Genomic DNA, 17,603 nt, shown 5'->3' on the forward strand with positions numbered 1-17,603 from the left:
GGGGGACAGGGGGCCACAACACTGGAAACAACGCAATGAACTCCATGAGGATACACAGATGGAGTCATCATCAGGGAAGCCTTTAGGGGGAAGATGAAACCTGATCAAGGAAGGTAAATATTCCCAAGGAACCTTGTAGGGGTCTATGCCAAACGGGAGGCGTAAGAAGGGACACCAGCCTAACATAACTGGGCATCCCACGTGAAATGCCTGGGAGATTCACTGCCAGAACAGGCGCCTGCTTCAGCCCTTTGACTTCCCGGCAGGACTGTTCTTCTGCAAGTCAATATTCCTCTAAAAAACCTGCCATCTCTCAGGCAGTACTGGGCTACCCGCCCCCCAGGCCAATCAAGCTGTGACTCACAGCAGGTCGTCGTCGTGGGGAAGGTCAAGGCTGTTCAGAGGCGAGTGTCTAAAAAAATGGGGCAATCGGAAGTCAACAAAACAAAACAAAAAAACTCTGTAAATTCCTGAAGGTACCACAAAAAAACCCCAAACCCCCCCAAAATAAAACATCTCAAATCGAGCAGAAACAAAAGGCAGGAAGAGCATCACCATAATAAGAGTTGAAAGGTGGCTCGTCACTGCGGACGGAGCAAAACTGTCCGCAAACACACAATGGCCTTCCATTCTGCACACCTGAAAGTGGATGGGGGCAGCCCCTCGGGGCCAGCCCCAACTTACTAAAGAACGGTCCTGGGTAGCCACCCGGCCTTGGCTACTAGCTCTAAGAGGGAAATAGAGAACAGCATGAGACGCCAGCCCAGCAGTTCTTTAGGATTTTTTCCTCCTTCCAAGCCAGTCCCATGTACACCTCTGTCATCAGACACAGTGACTCTCGGTGCCTCGAGCCATGTGGCACCTCTCTCTCCGCTCCCTGAGAATGACGGCCCTGGTTCACAGCAGCGCAATAGGAAGCAGAATGCTGAGCAGATCGTTAAGTGAGACGAATCCCTAACTGGAAAAACCCCGATCCGGAAAACCCAGCAAATATCTGAAAGTCAGCCTCTTAGAAGTCACCCCCAATCTCCTAATTATCCTCCCCCCCCACCCCCGTGGAGAGCAGGAACAATCGATTCATGCGTTTGTGTTCAACTACAAATCGTGGTTCTCTCTTAAGGAACAGTTACCACAAAAAGGTGGAGTCCCAACGGGCAGGGCTGGCATGGGCAGGGCAGGGCAGTTCTCCCGCTTGCGGATACACCCAGGGAATGACCTCCAAGGGAGCAATAGGCATCACATTAGTAATCAATCACAGGGACCCATCGGGCACGCCGAGATGGTAACGCCATCTAGTGGAACCAACAGAGCATCTCTAGAAACCCAGAGCCGATCTTTGGCCACCAATGAATAGAACGGAAACTGCTGGCGTTGTGGGAAGAATACTTCGGTATTAATACAGAATACTAATTCTGGAAAAGAAAGGTCTCAGCTGATTTGCTCACATATGCAATTCATAAGTTAACACGCACCTTATTAATGACACTCGAATTAATTGCTGTGGTATCCCTAGCCAGGTGGAAATTTGTAATTACGTTCTACGAGTTCAGAGCTTAGCGCAACTTCTCAGTGAGGACCTTTCAGTCTGGTGATCCGACATCCGCTAGGATCATGGCGCGTTTGGTTCTGATCAGACACGGTGTTGATGTACTCTCAGTAAAGGCTCTGTGAGAGGTGACTTTAGGAGAGCGAGGAACTCGGGGCACCTGGCTGACTCAGTCGGAAGAGCACACAACTCTTGATCTTGGGGCTGTGAGTCGGAGCCTCAGGTTGGGTGTAGAGATTACTAACAAAATAAATATATAAACAAACAAAAAAAAGACAGTGATTACCTCATTCAAATCTTTGCTGACTATCTACAGTTCTAGGCTCTGGGCTCCTAAACAAGACACACGACAAGACCCCTGCCCTCGGCATTTACCGATTAGTGGGGGCAGCAGCACACAAGGAACAGGGGCACGTGTTAGCAAAACGAGGTCTGCATGAACATAATCTAAAAGGGCAAAGTGAGAGGGAAAGGAAGGGTTGCGGATAAGTCAATGAGAGGTCTCTTGAGGTGCTTTTGAGATCCAAAGAAGAGCTCATCTTCTCATGATGGAATTTTTTAAAAAAGATTTGATTTACTTATTGGAGAGTGAGCAAGAGAGAGAGCATGAGTGGGGGTGGGCAGAGGGAGAAGCCGACTCCCGCTGAGCAGGGAGCCTGGGATCATGACCTGGGTCAAAGGCAGACACTTAACCAACTGAGCCACCCAGGTGCCCCCTCATAATGAAATGTTTTTAAAGACAACCATTCCTGGGGCGCCTGGGTAGCTCAGTTAGTTAAGCATTCAACTCTTGAGCTCAGCTCAGGTCTTGAACTCAGGGTCATGAGTTCAAGTCCCACACTCCACGCTGGGCGTGGAGCCTACTTAAAAATAAAAATAAAAATAGGAGCACCTGGATGGCTCAGTTGGTTAAGCATCTGTCATGATCCCAGGTCCTAGGATTGAGCCCCACATCCTGCTCCCTGCTCATCGGGGAGTCTGCTTCTCCCTCTCCCTCTGCTCCTCCCTCCCACCCCCCTCATGCTCTCTGTCTCTCTCAAATGGATAAATACAATCTTTAAATAAATAAATAATAAAAATAAAGACAACCATTACAGAATAAATATCCCTAGGAGTTTTCAAAGCTTTTTTCGAACTCCTCTCTGGTTTTTGCCTGCAGAGCCAATGTATGAAGAAAAGCAGGCTTGGGGGCCCCTGGCAGGCTCAGTCGGTGGAGCGTGTTACTCTTCAACTCAGGGTAATGAGTTTGAGCCCTACGTTGGGCGTAGAGCTTACTTAAAAATAAGATCTTAAAAAAGAAAACAAAAAAACCAGAAAGAAAAGCAGGTTTAACTCAAAGCAGCACACAGCTTGCAGCTTTACCATCACCTCTTTCTTTGATCCTGAACATCTTTGGGATATTTCTGAAAATCAATCCAGTCCCCAACACATGTATGGTAACCTAATGTTCTGGTGGGGAAGTATGCAGCAAGCTCTGGAGAGAGTTAGGAACTCCGTGAGGTCCTTTCTTCCTCTTGATGGATAGTATCTCTAATGAACGCACACCTCTGACAATTGTGCTGTTCTTTTCTTTTGCTCTGGAGGTCCTCATCATCTTCTAGGGAAGGATCTATGAAACAATAGTAAAAAATATATATATACATACATACATATTTTTTTTTCAGGAAACAAAGGCGGGAGGAGACAGAGAGAAGGATAGTACTAAGACGAAGGGAAGAGTAAAAGATTAAAAGAACAAAACCACTCTAGTTGAGGAGCCCCTGGGGGTGGGAGGGACTGAAAAAAATTTTTTTTAATAACGATAAAAGAACAAGACCTGATAAATCACTCCCAAGTTCGTCCCTTGCAGTTCAGCTTTCTAAACCTTGTCCTCATCAGCTCCCGAGGCTATCTTCTTTATGGGCCAGGCAACCCACTTTCCATAAACCTGGTTTCCCCTATATTTCCTGGTGCGATTAAGGAGTCTGCTCATGGTAAAACAGCGATGCAACTCATATGATTACACAGCGACACATACCCCCACCTCCGCCCCCCCTTCTCCATTGCATGTGTACGATGTTTCTCCCTGACAGCAAACTTGTCACTAGAACATACTCACTGAACACAGCATGCCTTGTTTGATGAATCCTCAGTGAGCAGGGTTAGAAGAGATATATTGATCCTTATTACCCCTATTGCTAAAGATCTTGGTATCATGCTACCTTTGGATTTTAAAGTCACAAGTGGGGACACCTGGGTGGCTCAGTCAGTTAAGTGTCTGCCTTCGGCTCAGGTCATGATCCCAGGGTGCTGGAATCGAATCCCACATTGGGCTCCTTGCTCAGCGGGGAGCCTGCTTCTCCCTCTGCCTGCTGCTCCCCTTGCTTGTGCTTGCTGACAAATAAATAAAATCTTTTTAAGAAAGAAAGAAAGAAAGAAAGAAAGAAAGAAAGAAAGAAAGAAAGAAAGAAAGAAAGAAAGAAAGAAAGAAAGAAGAAAGAAAGAAAGAAAAAAATGAAGTCACAACTGACCGACACAAACAGCCTCCGCAGAGCAAATCTGGGGAGAAAGACTGATGTTCTGTATTGATCACAAAACATTCAACTGAGTCCATAAGGAAAAGATCCTGATTACCAGTACAGAAGGATTCCGAACAGCGAACATTTGTGTTAAAATCCTTAAAATGAGGAAATACCAAAACCTCTTTATACATATAAAAAGAAATTAAGTCTTTCACTTCAAAAAGGTACACTGGGCAGCATACTTACTTTACACAATGTAAGAATGCTTTTACAGATTTCTATATTACTTTTATAAATAACATTTTTGTGAGGAAAAAACTGAAGATATTTTCACTTTTATTTTTAAAAGGTACACGGAGGACCCAAAGGATCCTAAATCCGTAACTGTCAAAATTTGAGGTCAGCAATTAATACTTGCTTTAAACTTTCCATTAAAGTAGAAGAAAAAAAAAAAAACAACAAACCCAACCCAGCACAATTTCCAGATGATATCAAGAGTCATAGCAATAAATCTAGCTTGAGGTGAATATGGCTATTTTCATAAACCTTCCTAGTGAGAGAGAGCCAAAAATGCTTACACTAACCCCAAGATGGTAATGAAAGTATAACCCAGGGCTGTCAATTCAATTTGTACTAAATACTGATAACTTCCAACTATGTTTCTTTCCTTCCAGGTCAGAAATAGATCTTTAATAAATTTTTCTTCATTAGCTAGGAAGATCCAAGTACCTAAATAAAGAATGCTATTATGCTTAATCCATTAATAGGCTTGCTAAAACCCAAATGTTCGTCTTTTCTCAGGGTACAAAGTTTGATTTTTCTGATGCTACCGTCACATTTATGCAACATTGTAAATGGGAGTATGCCATGATTTACAATACCATGGTTATCATTAATAATAACGCACCAAGGGGCGCCTGGATGGCTCAGCGGGTTGGGCATCTGCCTTCTGCTCAGGTCATGGTCTCAGGGTCCTGGGATCGAGCCCCGTGTTGGGCTCCCTGCTCGGTGGGGAGCCTGCTTTTCTCTCTGCCCCTCACTCCACTCATTCTCTCACATAAATAAAATCTTAAAAAAAAATAATAATGCACCAACAAGAGAAAAGTTGATTTCCCTGCTACTTGAGGGAAACGCTAGGAGCAGCTGGGTGGCTCAGTCCCTTAAGCATCTGCCTTCGGCGATGATGCCAGGATCCTGGGATCAAGCCCCATGTCAGTCTCCCTGCCCAGCAGGGAGTCTGCTTCTCCCTCTCCCTCCCCCCACCACTCACTCTGTCCAAATAAACAAACAAATAAATAAATAAATAAAATCTTAAAAAAACAAGGGGGGGGGGTCAAGAAATGCTATGCTAAGCCCAGCATGTGAATTTAGTTTACTGCTTCTGTGAATATTCTACTGTTTTCTCTGCAGCAGAAGTGGATGACTGGGGCCAATTTTGGAATCAAACCCCCAGTCTCTAAGAAAGGGGTTTCATACTCCAAGAACCAAATTCTCCTATTAAAATGTGGTTTGCAATCCTATTTAGCCCCTTAAAACTCCTCCAACAAGCCGAGGTGCAATTTACATGCCACATAACCTTTTCAAACCACAGCAATTTGTTCAGCACCTGTAGGTTTATAGTGCTTCTACAAAAATACCAGATTTAATCCTGAAAATTCTTCTCAGTGAGTCCAAAACTAATGTAAAATACTAGGAAACACACAATATACACTTGAACCAAAATATCACGTAACATTTAATAATTGCAAATATATTTATTACAATTTACAGATTAGTTAAAGTTATATACACAAATATAATTTTAGCTATAAAATCCCAACAAAATGGTTACATTTAAGTCACTGGATCTGTAGAAGCCAATTTAGAGTCTTCTAGTCCCCTAAATTCACCTTCGTTAAATTATACAAAAATAAAATCTGATAGTTTTGATTTCAAGTTAAAGACGAAGAGGTGCTGTTATCACATTGCAACACTCAGAAAAGGAAATTTTACCTGTCTGTACAAGCCTTTCACATGCTACATTGATACTTAAAGCACCATTGTAAGACTTTAAATGTGTACAATGTTCAATTACAACGTCCAAGTTTAACTTTGTTCTACAAACAGCTAGGATTGGAATGAAATGACAAGAATTTTTTCCCCTTCAGTCCAACATAAAAACAGCCCCTTCTGTCCTTTTTGTCACCATCTGATCACTTCTTTTAAAGGAGGGTAGTCAACGGGAGAAGTCTCCACCACGCTTTTACTCATTTGGTAGTGAGGTTGCAATCCCAAGGGAACAGGTCTCCAAAATCCAATCAATATGAAGCGATCCCATTATTTTCAGATATGCAGAGGTGCTAGGTTTCAGACTAAGCCGTGAAAGAAAACAGCATCCTTCAGTCTGGCTTTAAAGGAATGCCCACACATTTTCAGGAAGCTTTTTTCAAGGCAAATGATCCCTTCTTTCCAACTGACACAGCCGGGGCTTGAAACCAGCCTGTGTTCACAGTGTTACGGCAGGACCCTGCCAGTCCCTCCCCTGTGATTACCTCAAGCGGAGGCGCACAACACATGCTGAGTAAGGGCTCTGCAAACTCTGACCAGCTTTCAAGCTGTTGTACTCTTGGTGCGTTTATTATCACTGGCGTCGGTTCTTAGGGCAGGCCAGATAGAAATAAAATAATGACCAGGTAGATTATAAACTGAGGTAGGAACTCTGTAAGCATTTCGGACAAAAAATTTGTTCCCACACCGAAACAAGTTCACCCGTAAGAGGTCACCTGTTCTACTCACGTTTTCCACTGCCTGCAACAAGAGGCACGTGGGGCAAAAACAGACCAATCAGGAGCTGATAAACATCACCTCAGCCTAACAGAGGCACACCATGTCGAGCTAACTAAATAAACCAAGGACAAGCAGCCACTGCAAAAACTTCAATTCAAAAGTAAACTCTGGGCTAAAAATAAGACTTTCTATTGCGAAGTCTATAGTACCATCCTTTCCTGAAAGCACAGGCCTTGTCATTACTTCGCTCACTAACAGTAGAACACAATAAACTTGGAGATTGATGAAGTCTATTGTACATTGCAAACTGGGAAATTCAGAACTGCCCATTTCCAAGTTTATAGTGTCACCCTGACAGGTTTTAAAAGTGACGGTGCTGAAGCATGAGATTAACACTGGTTTTCTGTTGACAGCATATACAACGAAACCAAATTGCTCTGAGAAGTCTCCTAGTTTCTTCCTAGGAAAATTCTTGCCTTTAAATTTAAAAAGTAAATGTCTATGATGCAACTATTACTTTCTGGAGTCTCTTACAACAACGTCTACCTGTTGAAACATACAAAGAACCATTGAACTGGAATGACAGTAACATACACAGAATCCTCTCCAAGAAACGCTTTGCACAGAAGTTAAACGTGTGAGACGTTAAAATTTGGCAGAAAGATGCAGCTTTCCCAAAGTAGCAGAGAGTACTGCAAATGTACGTTTTGTGGGGGGCCTTGGAAATATCTCAGGTCGAATTTAACCGAGAAATGAAAACCCACCACACATGTCCCCTCAAAGTCATTTTTAGAAGGGAAAAACAAAGTTGACACAAGATAATTTAAGTCGGTAGCATATACAAGATTATTTTCTTAGCCTTAAAGGTAGAAGGACCACATCACTGAAATAAAAATATAGAGAGAAGACATTAAAGCCCGTTAACTTTAGAATGTTGGGTGGGGAGAGCCCAAAGTGTTCCGACAGGTACACATAATTTAAATTAGAATGGAAAATGGGCTTTGAACCCTATAAATATTGTTTCCCAAGGAAATCAGTTTTGATAATGCAAAATTCCACCTTAAAAGGTCCCCTTTACACCTCAGCAAGCACATGACATTCAAAAATACATCCGACTGAATCAAAAAAGGGAGGATTAGAGATCACACCATCTCATCCTTCATTACCAGGGCTTGCCTTCAAACCTGGCCGTCTCTAAGTGGGATCAGTTACAAACAAAATATTAAACTAGGTCACTGGATCCAAGTTGCATATCCTTTAAAAAAAAAAAAAAGGACAGCTGCCAATATTTGTTTTCAAAAGAAACCTCTCTAGTAAGAGGTAGTGTGTGCTCGAGTTAGAGGCCGTCAAATCATCTTAACATTGCTTGAAAGCATTAAGTCCGTCGAAACATGTTTCCTGGAGTCTATGAAACATTCTTTCTCTGTGCTCAAACGTCAAGCAATATCCAATAGCAACTTCTGTTTCTTGAATTCGTTTCTGGAATCTGCACCCATCCCGTGCAAATTCTTCCCATGGTCCTCTGCGGTCCTCATCATCGCTTATATAATACTCCGTAACTTCTTCCAGGAAGGTTACCTATAAAGACAAAGACTAATTTTAATCATGCTCTAGGATCTTAAAATCATCATTGAAGCAATTAACCCTTTATGCTACTAATTCTTTCAGAATATCAAATATCCAAGTATCTTACAGGAATATTTGGTTTCAACTGTAACAGAAGAAAAGAAGTTGTGATTGATTAGATGGCATCTCAGTAGAAGTAAGTGAGCAAACTCCATCTTGATTTCCTTCACACATACACACACATATTCCTGCCCCCCATTTGTCATCCTGCCTCCCTCCTCTTGGCTTCTGGTGTTAATAAAATGAATCCAGATGGGGAACTGAAAATTTCCTGATGTTATTAGTCCTTTTTTTTTAATCCTTAGGGATATACAATTCTGTGACACTCTTCTTCCAAAATAACAAATGTTTCCCAAAAAATTTTTCAGAAATATTTGAAATAGTTATTAGTCAATGTTAGTCAATGCTTTTATTACAGCACAAAAGCTTTAACAAGATCTTCACCAATTTCTAGTCTTCCTTTCTCCTTTAAATACAATTTCATTTTTCAGTGCTTTCTAATTTTTGCATCATAAACACATAGTGTTACTCTTTAACTATTACTTTTGTAATCAGACTATAGAAAAAGTTACTTAGTAAACAAAATGCAGCCAAATTAACCTATCTTTAAGGTTATGTTACTAAGAGACTTTGTAGTTGAGATAAAACCCTCTTTGTATTCCTCAATATGCTATCACCATATATACATGAAATTGCAAATACTATAAATATACATGATTTCATGTAATGAAAGTCCCTTTTAATCCCTACTTAATTTCTAATACAGAAGTTTCTTTCTAACATAGCAAACTACAAAAGTAAATACTTGCTTTAAAATATGTTTAATAGTTACATCAGCTAATCCCACCGTGGCCTACTCCTTTCATTCTCTTTACATCAGGCCACGGAATGCCCTCGAGGACAATTAGCAGGTATGTAACATCTTACTAGATATTGCACTCTAGAGTTACTCACTGTGTCACTAAAATAACTAACAGCAGCATCTAAATATGTTTACCACATGCCAGGCTCATTTCAGAGGACTTCACAATTTTCATCTCATTTAATCCTCATAGCGACCCTATAGGGTCTGTACTATTACCTCCGCTGTACAGTTAAGGAAAGCGAGGTTAACGGACTTATTTCCAATCACACAGCTTCCCTCCTACGGTGCAGTCATCAGGACTCACACCTGGAGTGTGGCTCCACAATCTGCGCTATGTCACTGACAGTGTTTTAAGTCTCATTCTAAGAATCAAGTGCTACCCATTACTCCCATAACCTGAAGAACGGCAAGTGCTCAAAGGCTGCCAAATAATTTTACCATATTTTAGGCATAATCTTTTATAAATATTGCTTCTGGTTCATAGTCAGGAGTCTCACATCTACTTGACTCATCTCATTTTTGCTCAATGAGTAAGCTAAAATGACACAGGAGACTGGCCTGAGGTCTCTGAACAGTAACAGCTACCAATTAAAGGCAAGGCGATGAATTAGGAGTTTTATACACTCATCTCGTTTAAGTCATGCAATAATTCACACATTTATAATTATTATTCCCATCAGATACACGAGTGAATCAAGGCCATGAGAAGTCAAGTTACTTTGCAGGTCTGGCTGTCTTCCCAAATTTCTTGGCTCTAACCACTCAGCAGGAGGGAACACAGGCCTCCGGATACCAAATGCTCATTCCGTTGCTCCACTTTACACCAGGGCAAGGTTTTTTGACCTATTCACTAATAGGTTTCTTAACCTATTCACTGAATAGGTCCTTTTGTCAGGGTCCCCTTAAAAAATAAAGAGAAAAGATCTTTTATGACAGCATTTACAGAAGTGGTAACTAAATTTTTAACATGACCTATTCTGCGCGTCTATAGGCGAGATCTAAGGTTATCACCATGTAGAGATATCTTCTACCCAGGAGGAATTTCAAAGGATTAAGCTGGCCATCTGGAGCCAAGACTATGGCACTGTCAACTTGAAACTCTCTGATGCGGCAGAAGCTGAGGTCAAGAATAATTTACCCCCCTTTCTCTTTCCAAATAAGTGTATAGGAAACTAAAGAAACTTTCCCTCTACAATAAAAGATACCCTGTGTTTGGGGGAATTCCTCTTCAATTACTAACTTCTGCTGAATAAATAGTAGAGGGAAAAAAACACAGCAATTCAAAGGACCTCCCCAAATAAGATTAACCCGACAACGTGTTGAAAGAGTAAAATGTTCCATGAAGTTCTAAGACTAGTTTAGGAATAGGAAGCAGCTACTCAAGATAAACCAAATAGGTAACCATCATTGTTACAAATGATTATTAACCTGTAAGTGGCCAATGCTAACTAGTATTGCATTCTTAAGAAACTGCAGTACCATGTCCTATATTGTTTTTTTACTGTCAATCAAAATCATATTCACGTCAAAAAGGTTTTGCACTGAAATTAGTATTTTCTTTCATGGCAAACTCACTACCTGGTACTATCAACCCTCTGGGCTCTAACAGGAAAGACGACACTGTGATCCTGTAAATAAAATATTAGGTGTCCGCAAATGACATACTACAATTAATACTAAAAACTCTACGGCTATAACGGGACCCGACCAATCTCCAGAAGAACTGCGTACACAAGGTGTCATTTTTCTGTTCCGTAAAAGAGTGAAAAGTTGAAGACCGCATGGCAACAGCCCAGAGCTACAAACCCAAACGAACAGGGCACTTTCCTGCTACCATCTACACCCCAGCATCTTCGATTTGGATAGGAACAACATTCCACAGGAGGGAAGAAGGCGGTGGTGGTATGTCGGGCGGGGGCGGTGTCATTTCTTAATGCAAGTACAGAAGCTTCGAGTCCTTCCTCCATAATACGCTCTACTATGCCTCCAGAAGAGTCACGCTACTGTACGTAACCGTATCTAAACAGTACAGACTCTAAGGCATGTTCAAACAAACAAACAAACAAACAAACCAACCTTTTTCCTCTTGGTATGCGCGCGTCTTTCTCCAGAAAGAACCTCACCCGGGACCAAGTCCGGACCTTCATTTTTTCGGCTCCCTAACAGCTGCACCTCGCAAGATAGTAAGGTGTGACAATCGGAAATGGCCACAGTGGGCTCAGACGGCCTCTCTGAGTCATGACAGCCTGTCCAGTTTTTCCCTGATGTTTGAAAAGGAGCCTTAAAATTTAAAAGGTCGTAGGGGTCGTCGGAATTACAGAAAGAGTTCCACAGTTTGAGGCTCTCTGCTTCATCTGCACTAGATTCCCAGTCATCTTCCTCCCCGGAATTAGAGTCAGGAGACTCGGGAAGGCTTCCAGTCTGGGGAGAATCCTCGAGATCAGACTTGTCAGACGAATCCTTCTCTGAGTCAGAAGGGTCTCCAGGAACAATTCTGGCAGCAGTCTGAATTGTTGCCCTGAAGTTTTGGGGATTGTAAGGATCGACACTACAGAAAGAGTTCCAAAGGTGAAGGCCTTGCGAGCCGTGCTCAAGGTCTGATTCTGAGACTGCGCTGTCACTATCAAAACCGTCATCCTCAGCCTCCGCATCCCAATCCTCATCTCCGGAATCAGAACTTGTTTCTAGGTCACTGGGCGCACCCCCCAAAATGTAATCTATCAGTCTGTTACTACAAGCTGGCCTGGTGGCAGTGGGAATGTCATCTTCTAGGTCTGAGGAGTCCCCAGCACTTCTCTGGTCCTCTCCAGGCTCGTTTTCCACAGGTAGCTCACCAGACGGACGGCCTTCCGAGGGGCCCTGTTTTTCCGGGGCAAGTGGAACCTCCTTCGTCCACTCGGTGGGTTCCTGGGCGGCTCCGGGAGCGGCTCCAACAGAGGGAACACACTGCGTGGGACTATCTCCTCCGGGTTTCAGATCCATCCGGAGCAAGCTGTGTTCCTCCTCCAGGCTGTGGTAGCCATTATCTTGGTCTGGGGTGGGTAACGCTTGCCCCTTGCTGGCCTGCTGAAGGAATTCCAGCCGTTTCGTGCGGAGATGGTGGATTTCTGGCAGGCCCTCTCTAGAAAGAGGCGGACATCCCTGCCGGGAGGAGCAAGGGATCTGTGTCTTCAGCGGGTGGGTTGGCTCACGGTCTTCAGCCAGACAGCGGCCCTCCGGGCTGAGGGTCTGGAAATCAACAGGCTCGCCGCTTCCCACACTGTTCTGATAGCCGAGCCCCACCCGCGGCAGGCAGTCCAGATAGCTGGGGTTCAACAAATAGGAGACGACGCTGAAACTGCTGAAACGCCGCACGGGGCCGGAGGGCGAAAAGCCAAGTTCCCGGTTAGAGCACAGATGGCCTTGAAGGCCACTCGGCAACAGCTCCACTCCCCACAGCTGCTGCTCTAACAGAAGAGCGTGTACGGCAGGGTCCAGAACTCTAGCCTTGGCTTTGAGTTCCAATTCTAGATCTGAGGACGAGCAATGCCAGTGCAGCCCCTCCTCCAGCCAATCGAGGGGACTGGCAGCAGAGTCGTCCGAGGGGTCGAGCCGCAGCGAACGCAAAGATTTCTGCGCCGGGCAGACGGCTGGGTCCTCCCGAGCTCTCAGGGCTCTAAGAGCGCTGTAGCCTCCAGCAAAATCTAGCCATCTGGTCGGAATCATCCCGCCGAAGAGCTGGCTCCAGATCAGCAGCTTCTGAAGCAAGCTGGGGAGTGGCGCAAAGAGCTGGGCAAGCAGCTTCATCCAGTAGCCGGTCCGAGCCTGGGGCTGGGGGGAAGTAGCCACTCTGGGGTCCCCGGAGTGCTCCGGGGCAGGAGGTGTGGGCATTTTGGAAGTGCCGGGTTGCGGGCGCCGAGGAAAGAAGGGCAGCCAGAACCGGGAGCCCGGCCGTGACCGCGATCCGTCTGCTACCGGCTCCATGTTCCTTCTTCTAGGCGGTCTCTCAGGGCTGCAGGACGGGCGGGATTCGAAGAGGCCTAAGCAGTCTTGGCTTTGCCGCGCGGCGGAGTCGGGGCCCCAAGCCGATCCCCGGGCCAGCAAAACAGCCACAGGGGGGAGCGGCTTCGGCCGCGGGCGGCAGACCACAGTCCGGAACGGCAGGCGCTGGACGCAGCGGCCGAGGCGACATTCATCCTGGCGGGAAGGAGGTGTCCTACTCCGCTCGAGGCCCGTCCACCATAGACAGAGACCTCCCACTACGACTGCGAGTTCGCAGAAGGGACGGGCCGTTAAAAAACCCCTCGGCAGCGCGACCCCGGAAGGGCTGGGCAGGTGGGCGCGGGTGGAAGCGAAACACAAAATGGCCGCAGGGCCAGCGCGGAACAGAACACCCACAGGCCAGAGGACGAGACGAAGGAGGGCGGCTGGCGACGCCACCAGCCCCGCGTCGCCCAACGTCACTCGCAGAGCCCCAGCGGGCGGGCCTTTCCGGACTCCTCCGAGCGGCAGCTGATTGGTCTCGCGCTGTTCCCTGTCGGCTTCCTTACTCTCGGCGGACCCAGCCCGCGCGCCGGAGGTTGCATCAGCCGGGCCGAGGCTCTACGCGTGCGCACTTGTTCCCTGGTGGTCTCCTAGGAGACCGCCCCGCCTCGGCGGTCTCCCCCCCCCCCCCCCCCCCCCCGGCCCCCGGTCCCCTAGCTCGGCCCTCTGGGCGAAAGCGGCCGTTTCCATTTAACAGGAGAATTCCCGGAGGCCCTTTTAAGGGCCTAATACACACCCAAGTGTATACTTACCTTTGACTTGCATATATCGGGGTTCCTGTATGTGAGTGCTAAGTAGATCATCCGCAGGAGATCTTAGTAGTATAGGAATTGGCAATACTGTGTAAATACATGTCTGGTGTTAAGACGCTAGTGATTTGGAGTGAATAATAAGAGTGCAAAACCAATTAAGTGAAAAATGAGTCATTCGTATACATTCCTGCCCCTTCGGTTTTTGGGTTTCTAAATCACTATTTAGCTTTGCCTAGGACCTAGCTTTCAGTATTTAACCCACATACATCCCCCACGAAAATGTGAACTGTTTCTCAGGTGGTGTCCCTATTAGACTGTCCCCTTTCAGTGGGGGCAAACCGAAGTCACAGAGGAGGAAAGAAACGTAGCCCTCAGAACTGTTGACTCTCTCATATGCTTCCCAGCAGGCAACACATTCAAGTCCTATTTGTATCCTGAGCCCCCAGAACCGCAGTATACAATGGGCAAAGAGGGACGCACAGACCATTATGCTTTGAAAAAGATTTTGTCTGATAATTTTAATTGCTATATTCGATTCTCTGTTGTAAGCTGGTCTTAGTTCATTCCTTTCTTTCTACTAAAAGTTTTTCATCCACACCTTTGAAGTATCTATTACAGAGGGAGTGTGGCAGTTTTGAGCACTTAGGATCGGAAGAAAGAACTTTTGGGAGCCAGGAGGAAGCCAACTGCTCTTCCTGCTTCAATGCGACTGCTCAAAGAACAGCCACTTCCTTCTAGGAATCTAAGAGGTCCTCAATCTCTATGGTTTACCCCTATTATCTCATCCATATCTCTGGAAATATCTCATTTTCAATCCTAAGAACTTCAGAAAAACGTATTAAGAGGAGTCAGCTTAATAACAGAAAAGAGACCCAAGCATGGAAATTAAATTCTTGAAGCCTCAGTTTCTTGGTTGTCAGGTGAGACTAATAATTCCTCTTTCAACAGGTTGGTGAGAGAACTAATTCTATCTAATACCTAGATAGAGTAGGGGGATAAACATCAGCTAATATCTGTTATTCATTGGCTAACAATGGTTTCCTGTTGCCTACACAGTAAGGGCTCCGTACAGCCTGTCCACCCACCATACTTTACCAGCTTTCTCTTCGTAACTTCCCCTCATGCATGTAATACTTTAGAACATTGGACTTGTTTCCTGCCTTTACTCGTGCTGTTTCTCAGGCAAGAAAGCTGTCTTCCTCCCTGTTATGCAAGTACTCATGTTTTAAGGTCCAACTCAAATGTCACCTCCTTCTTGAAGTCTTTGCCAACCTTCCCAGTCAGAATTCTATTATTACCATTTGAGCACTTAACACACTACACTATGTATACCTGTAAATGTTCTTCTTTCCTGCTGGTCTCAGCTCCTTGAGGGCTGTATCCCAGTACCTAGCCCAGTGGGTCACAAAATACGACCTGGGCACCTCTGGGGATCCCATTTCAAGACCCTTTCAGGGGGCCCTCAAGGCCAAAAAAAAAAAATGTTCATAATAATACAAAGCTGTGATTTTCCTTTTTAACTCTCACTTTCTCATTGAGTGCACAGTAGACATGTATCTTCTAGAGGACACGTGATAAGTGATCTGGCAACAGGTGGATGCAAAAACAAGAGACTGGAGTTGTCCTTTATTAAAAGCCAGATATTAAAGACATTTGGGAGAAAAATGTAAAACAAGGTCACTCTTCTTGCTAGTTTTTTGTTGTAAAAAATAATTTTTCATTAAAAGTGTTGTGTTAACATGTAGTAGGTTTATTATTAAAATTCCTCAGTTTTGAGTTCTTAAACAGTAACTCCTGATAGATATAATACTCATAAACAAAAGTTCCTTGGAGTCTTTAATAATTTTTAAGAGTGTAAAAGGGAGGGCCGACTGGGTGGCTCAGTCGTTAAGTGTCTGCCTTCGGCTCAGGGCCTGATCCCAGGGTCCTGGGATCCAGCCCTGAATCCGGCTCCCTGCTCAGCAGGAAGCCTGCTTCTACCTCTCCCACTCCCCCTGCTTGTGTTCCCTCTCTCGCTGTGTCTCTCTCTGTCCAATAAATAAATAAAATCTTAAAAAAAAAAAAAAGTGTAAAAAGGATCCTGAGACCAAAAAGTTTAGGAATCCTGACCTAACACGTTGACTGGCACATAACGGGTGGCCGATAATGTTTGTTGAATGAATGGAAGAGTATTCATAATTTAAAATAACAACATCTTCCTTATGGCTAAGCCTTTTGCTTTCCACTCAACTTTGTCACTAACACCACATGTCCCCAAAAAACATTTCTTAAAGCTTTCTTGACACTGTGAATTGTGTAAGACTGATGAATTACAGACGTGTACCCCTGAAATAAATAATACACTATATGTCAATTAAAAAAATAAAAATAAATAAAAATAAATTTAACAACAACAACAAGAAAGCTTTCTTGAATGAGCCTCCCCTTCCCCATCTTGTCATTGAATACATAATTTTATTTTCCTCACCTTGGAAGTTGTTCTAAAGAGAAAAAAAACCACAATCATAAAGTATCAAAAACTATAGGAATACGTGACTTTGTCCTATCAGTCCCAACAGGAAAAGAAAGTGTAAACCAGCCTTCTGCAGCCTGCTATCAGGTAGAAGGCAGACAGAGGGTAGCTCTGGACACAGAGATAACAAGGCGTTGCCATGGCCGCAGGCCTGCTGGTGAAGACAAGAAGTCCTTGGACTGGCAAGCGGACTGGCACTTTGGCAAAAGAGAAGATTTAAACCTCAGTTAATTATGTTTATTTTAAAAGATTGTGCAGGCCTGACATAAAGGGTATATCGCTTTTGACTTCATTTTTCTGAGTCAGTACCACCTCCAAAATCTTATTTCTAAGTATTCCACCCTTTGGGTGGCTACCACCTCCCATCTTTGCAACGCACTGCCCTCGTATCCCCTCAGCAACTTACCAACCCCCAGAAACCCTCCTTCACTTCCCTCCTCACCCAGCGTGAATTCGTGGTCCCCTTGCAAAGACCCTTCGCGCGTTTGCTTTTCTCTGGCAAAATTCCAACCCTAGTTACACCCAACTACCCACTTACTCTGAGTCTACACTCTTGCAGCTAATCGTTGCAGAAGCCCTCAGCCGTGCCCACCGACTTGCTTTGTTATTTGTAATCACACATTTCATCAGTGCCAGGCACGCCTACAACACTCGATAGTTCCACTGTAGCTCTGTTTCTCCTACACTCTGGGAAGGTTTCACGATGCTTGTTCGTCCAATTTCCAGCATTCCCATAAACACACATTCTTAGTTTAGGATCACACGTCATACTTCATTGGGAAACCAGATACAATTGGACATAAACAACCTCGTCTTTCCACCACTAAACCCACTGATCTACCTGCATTTGGACCCACTACTCTGTTTTCAAACTCACGACAGGAAAAGCAGCCTCCTGGGGCGCCTGGGTGGCTCAGTCGTTGGGCGTGATCCCAGCGTTCCAGGATCAAGCCCTGCATCGGGCTCCCTCCTCCGCTATGAGCCTGCTTCTTCCTCTCCCACTCCCCCGCTT

The 17,603-nt window shown here is 44.7% G+C and overlaps 1 protein-coding gene across 1 annotated transcript; it reads right to left on the bottom strand.

The window, feature by feature from the left end:
- Positions 1–5,764: 5,764 nt before the first annotated feature.
- Positions 5,765–16,477, bottom strand: PPP1R15B (protein phosphatase 1 regulatory subunit 15B). The gene is made up of 2 exons (XM_026480553.4): positions 11,381–16,477; positions 5,765–8,391 (listed from the first exon to the last, which is right to left on the bottom strand). The coding sequence occupies exons 1-2, from the start codon at positions 13,265–13,267 to the stop codon at positions 8,170–8,172; spliced, it is 2,109 nt and encodes a 702-aa protein (XP_026336338.1). The 5' UTR covers positions 13,268–16,477; the 3' UTR covers positions 5,765–8,169.
- Positions 16,478–17,603: the final 1,126 nt, after the last annotated feature.

Source organism: Ursus arctos, unplaced genomic scaffold (assembly GCF_023065955.2).
Source record: "Ursus arctos isolate Adak ecotype North America unplaced genomic scaffold, UrsArc2.0 scaffold_2, whole genome shotgun sequence".
Lineage (NCBI taxonomy): Eukaryota > Metazoa > Chordata > Mammalia > Carnivora > Ursidae > Ursus > Ursus arctos.

What these genes read in the sequence shown, in the direction of transcription:
- PPP1R15B (XM_026480553.4), bottom strand. Translation starts at nt 13,267, where the DNA reads ATGGAGCCGGTAGCAGACGGATCGCGGTCACGGCCGGGCTCCCGGTTC. An exon ending in CGCATACCAAGAGGAAAAAG is followed by an intron (nt 8,392 to 11,380) that starts GTTGGTTTGTTT and finishes TTGTCTTTATAG; the next exon opens with GTAACCTTCCTGGAAGAAGT.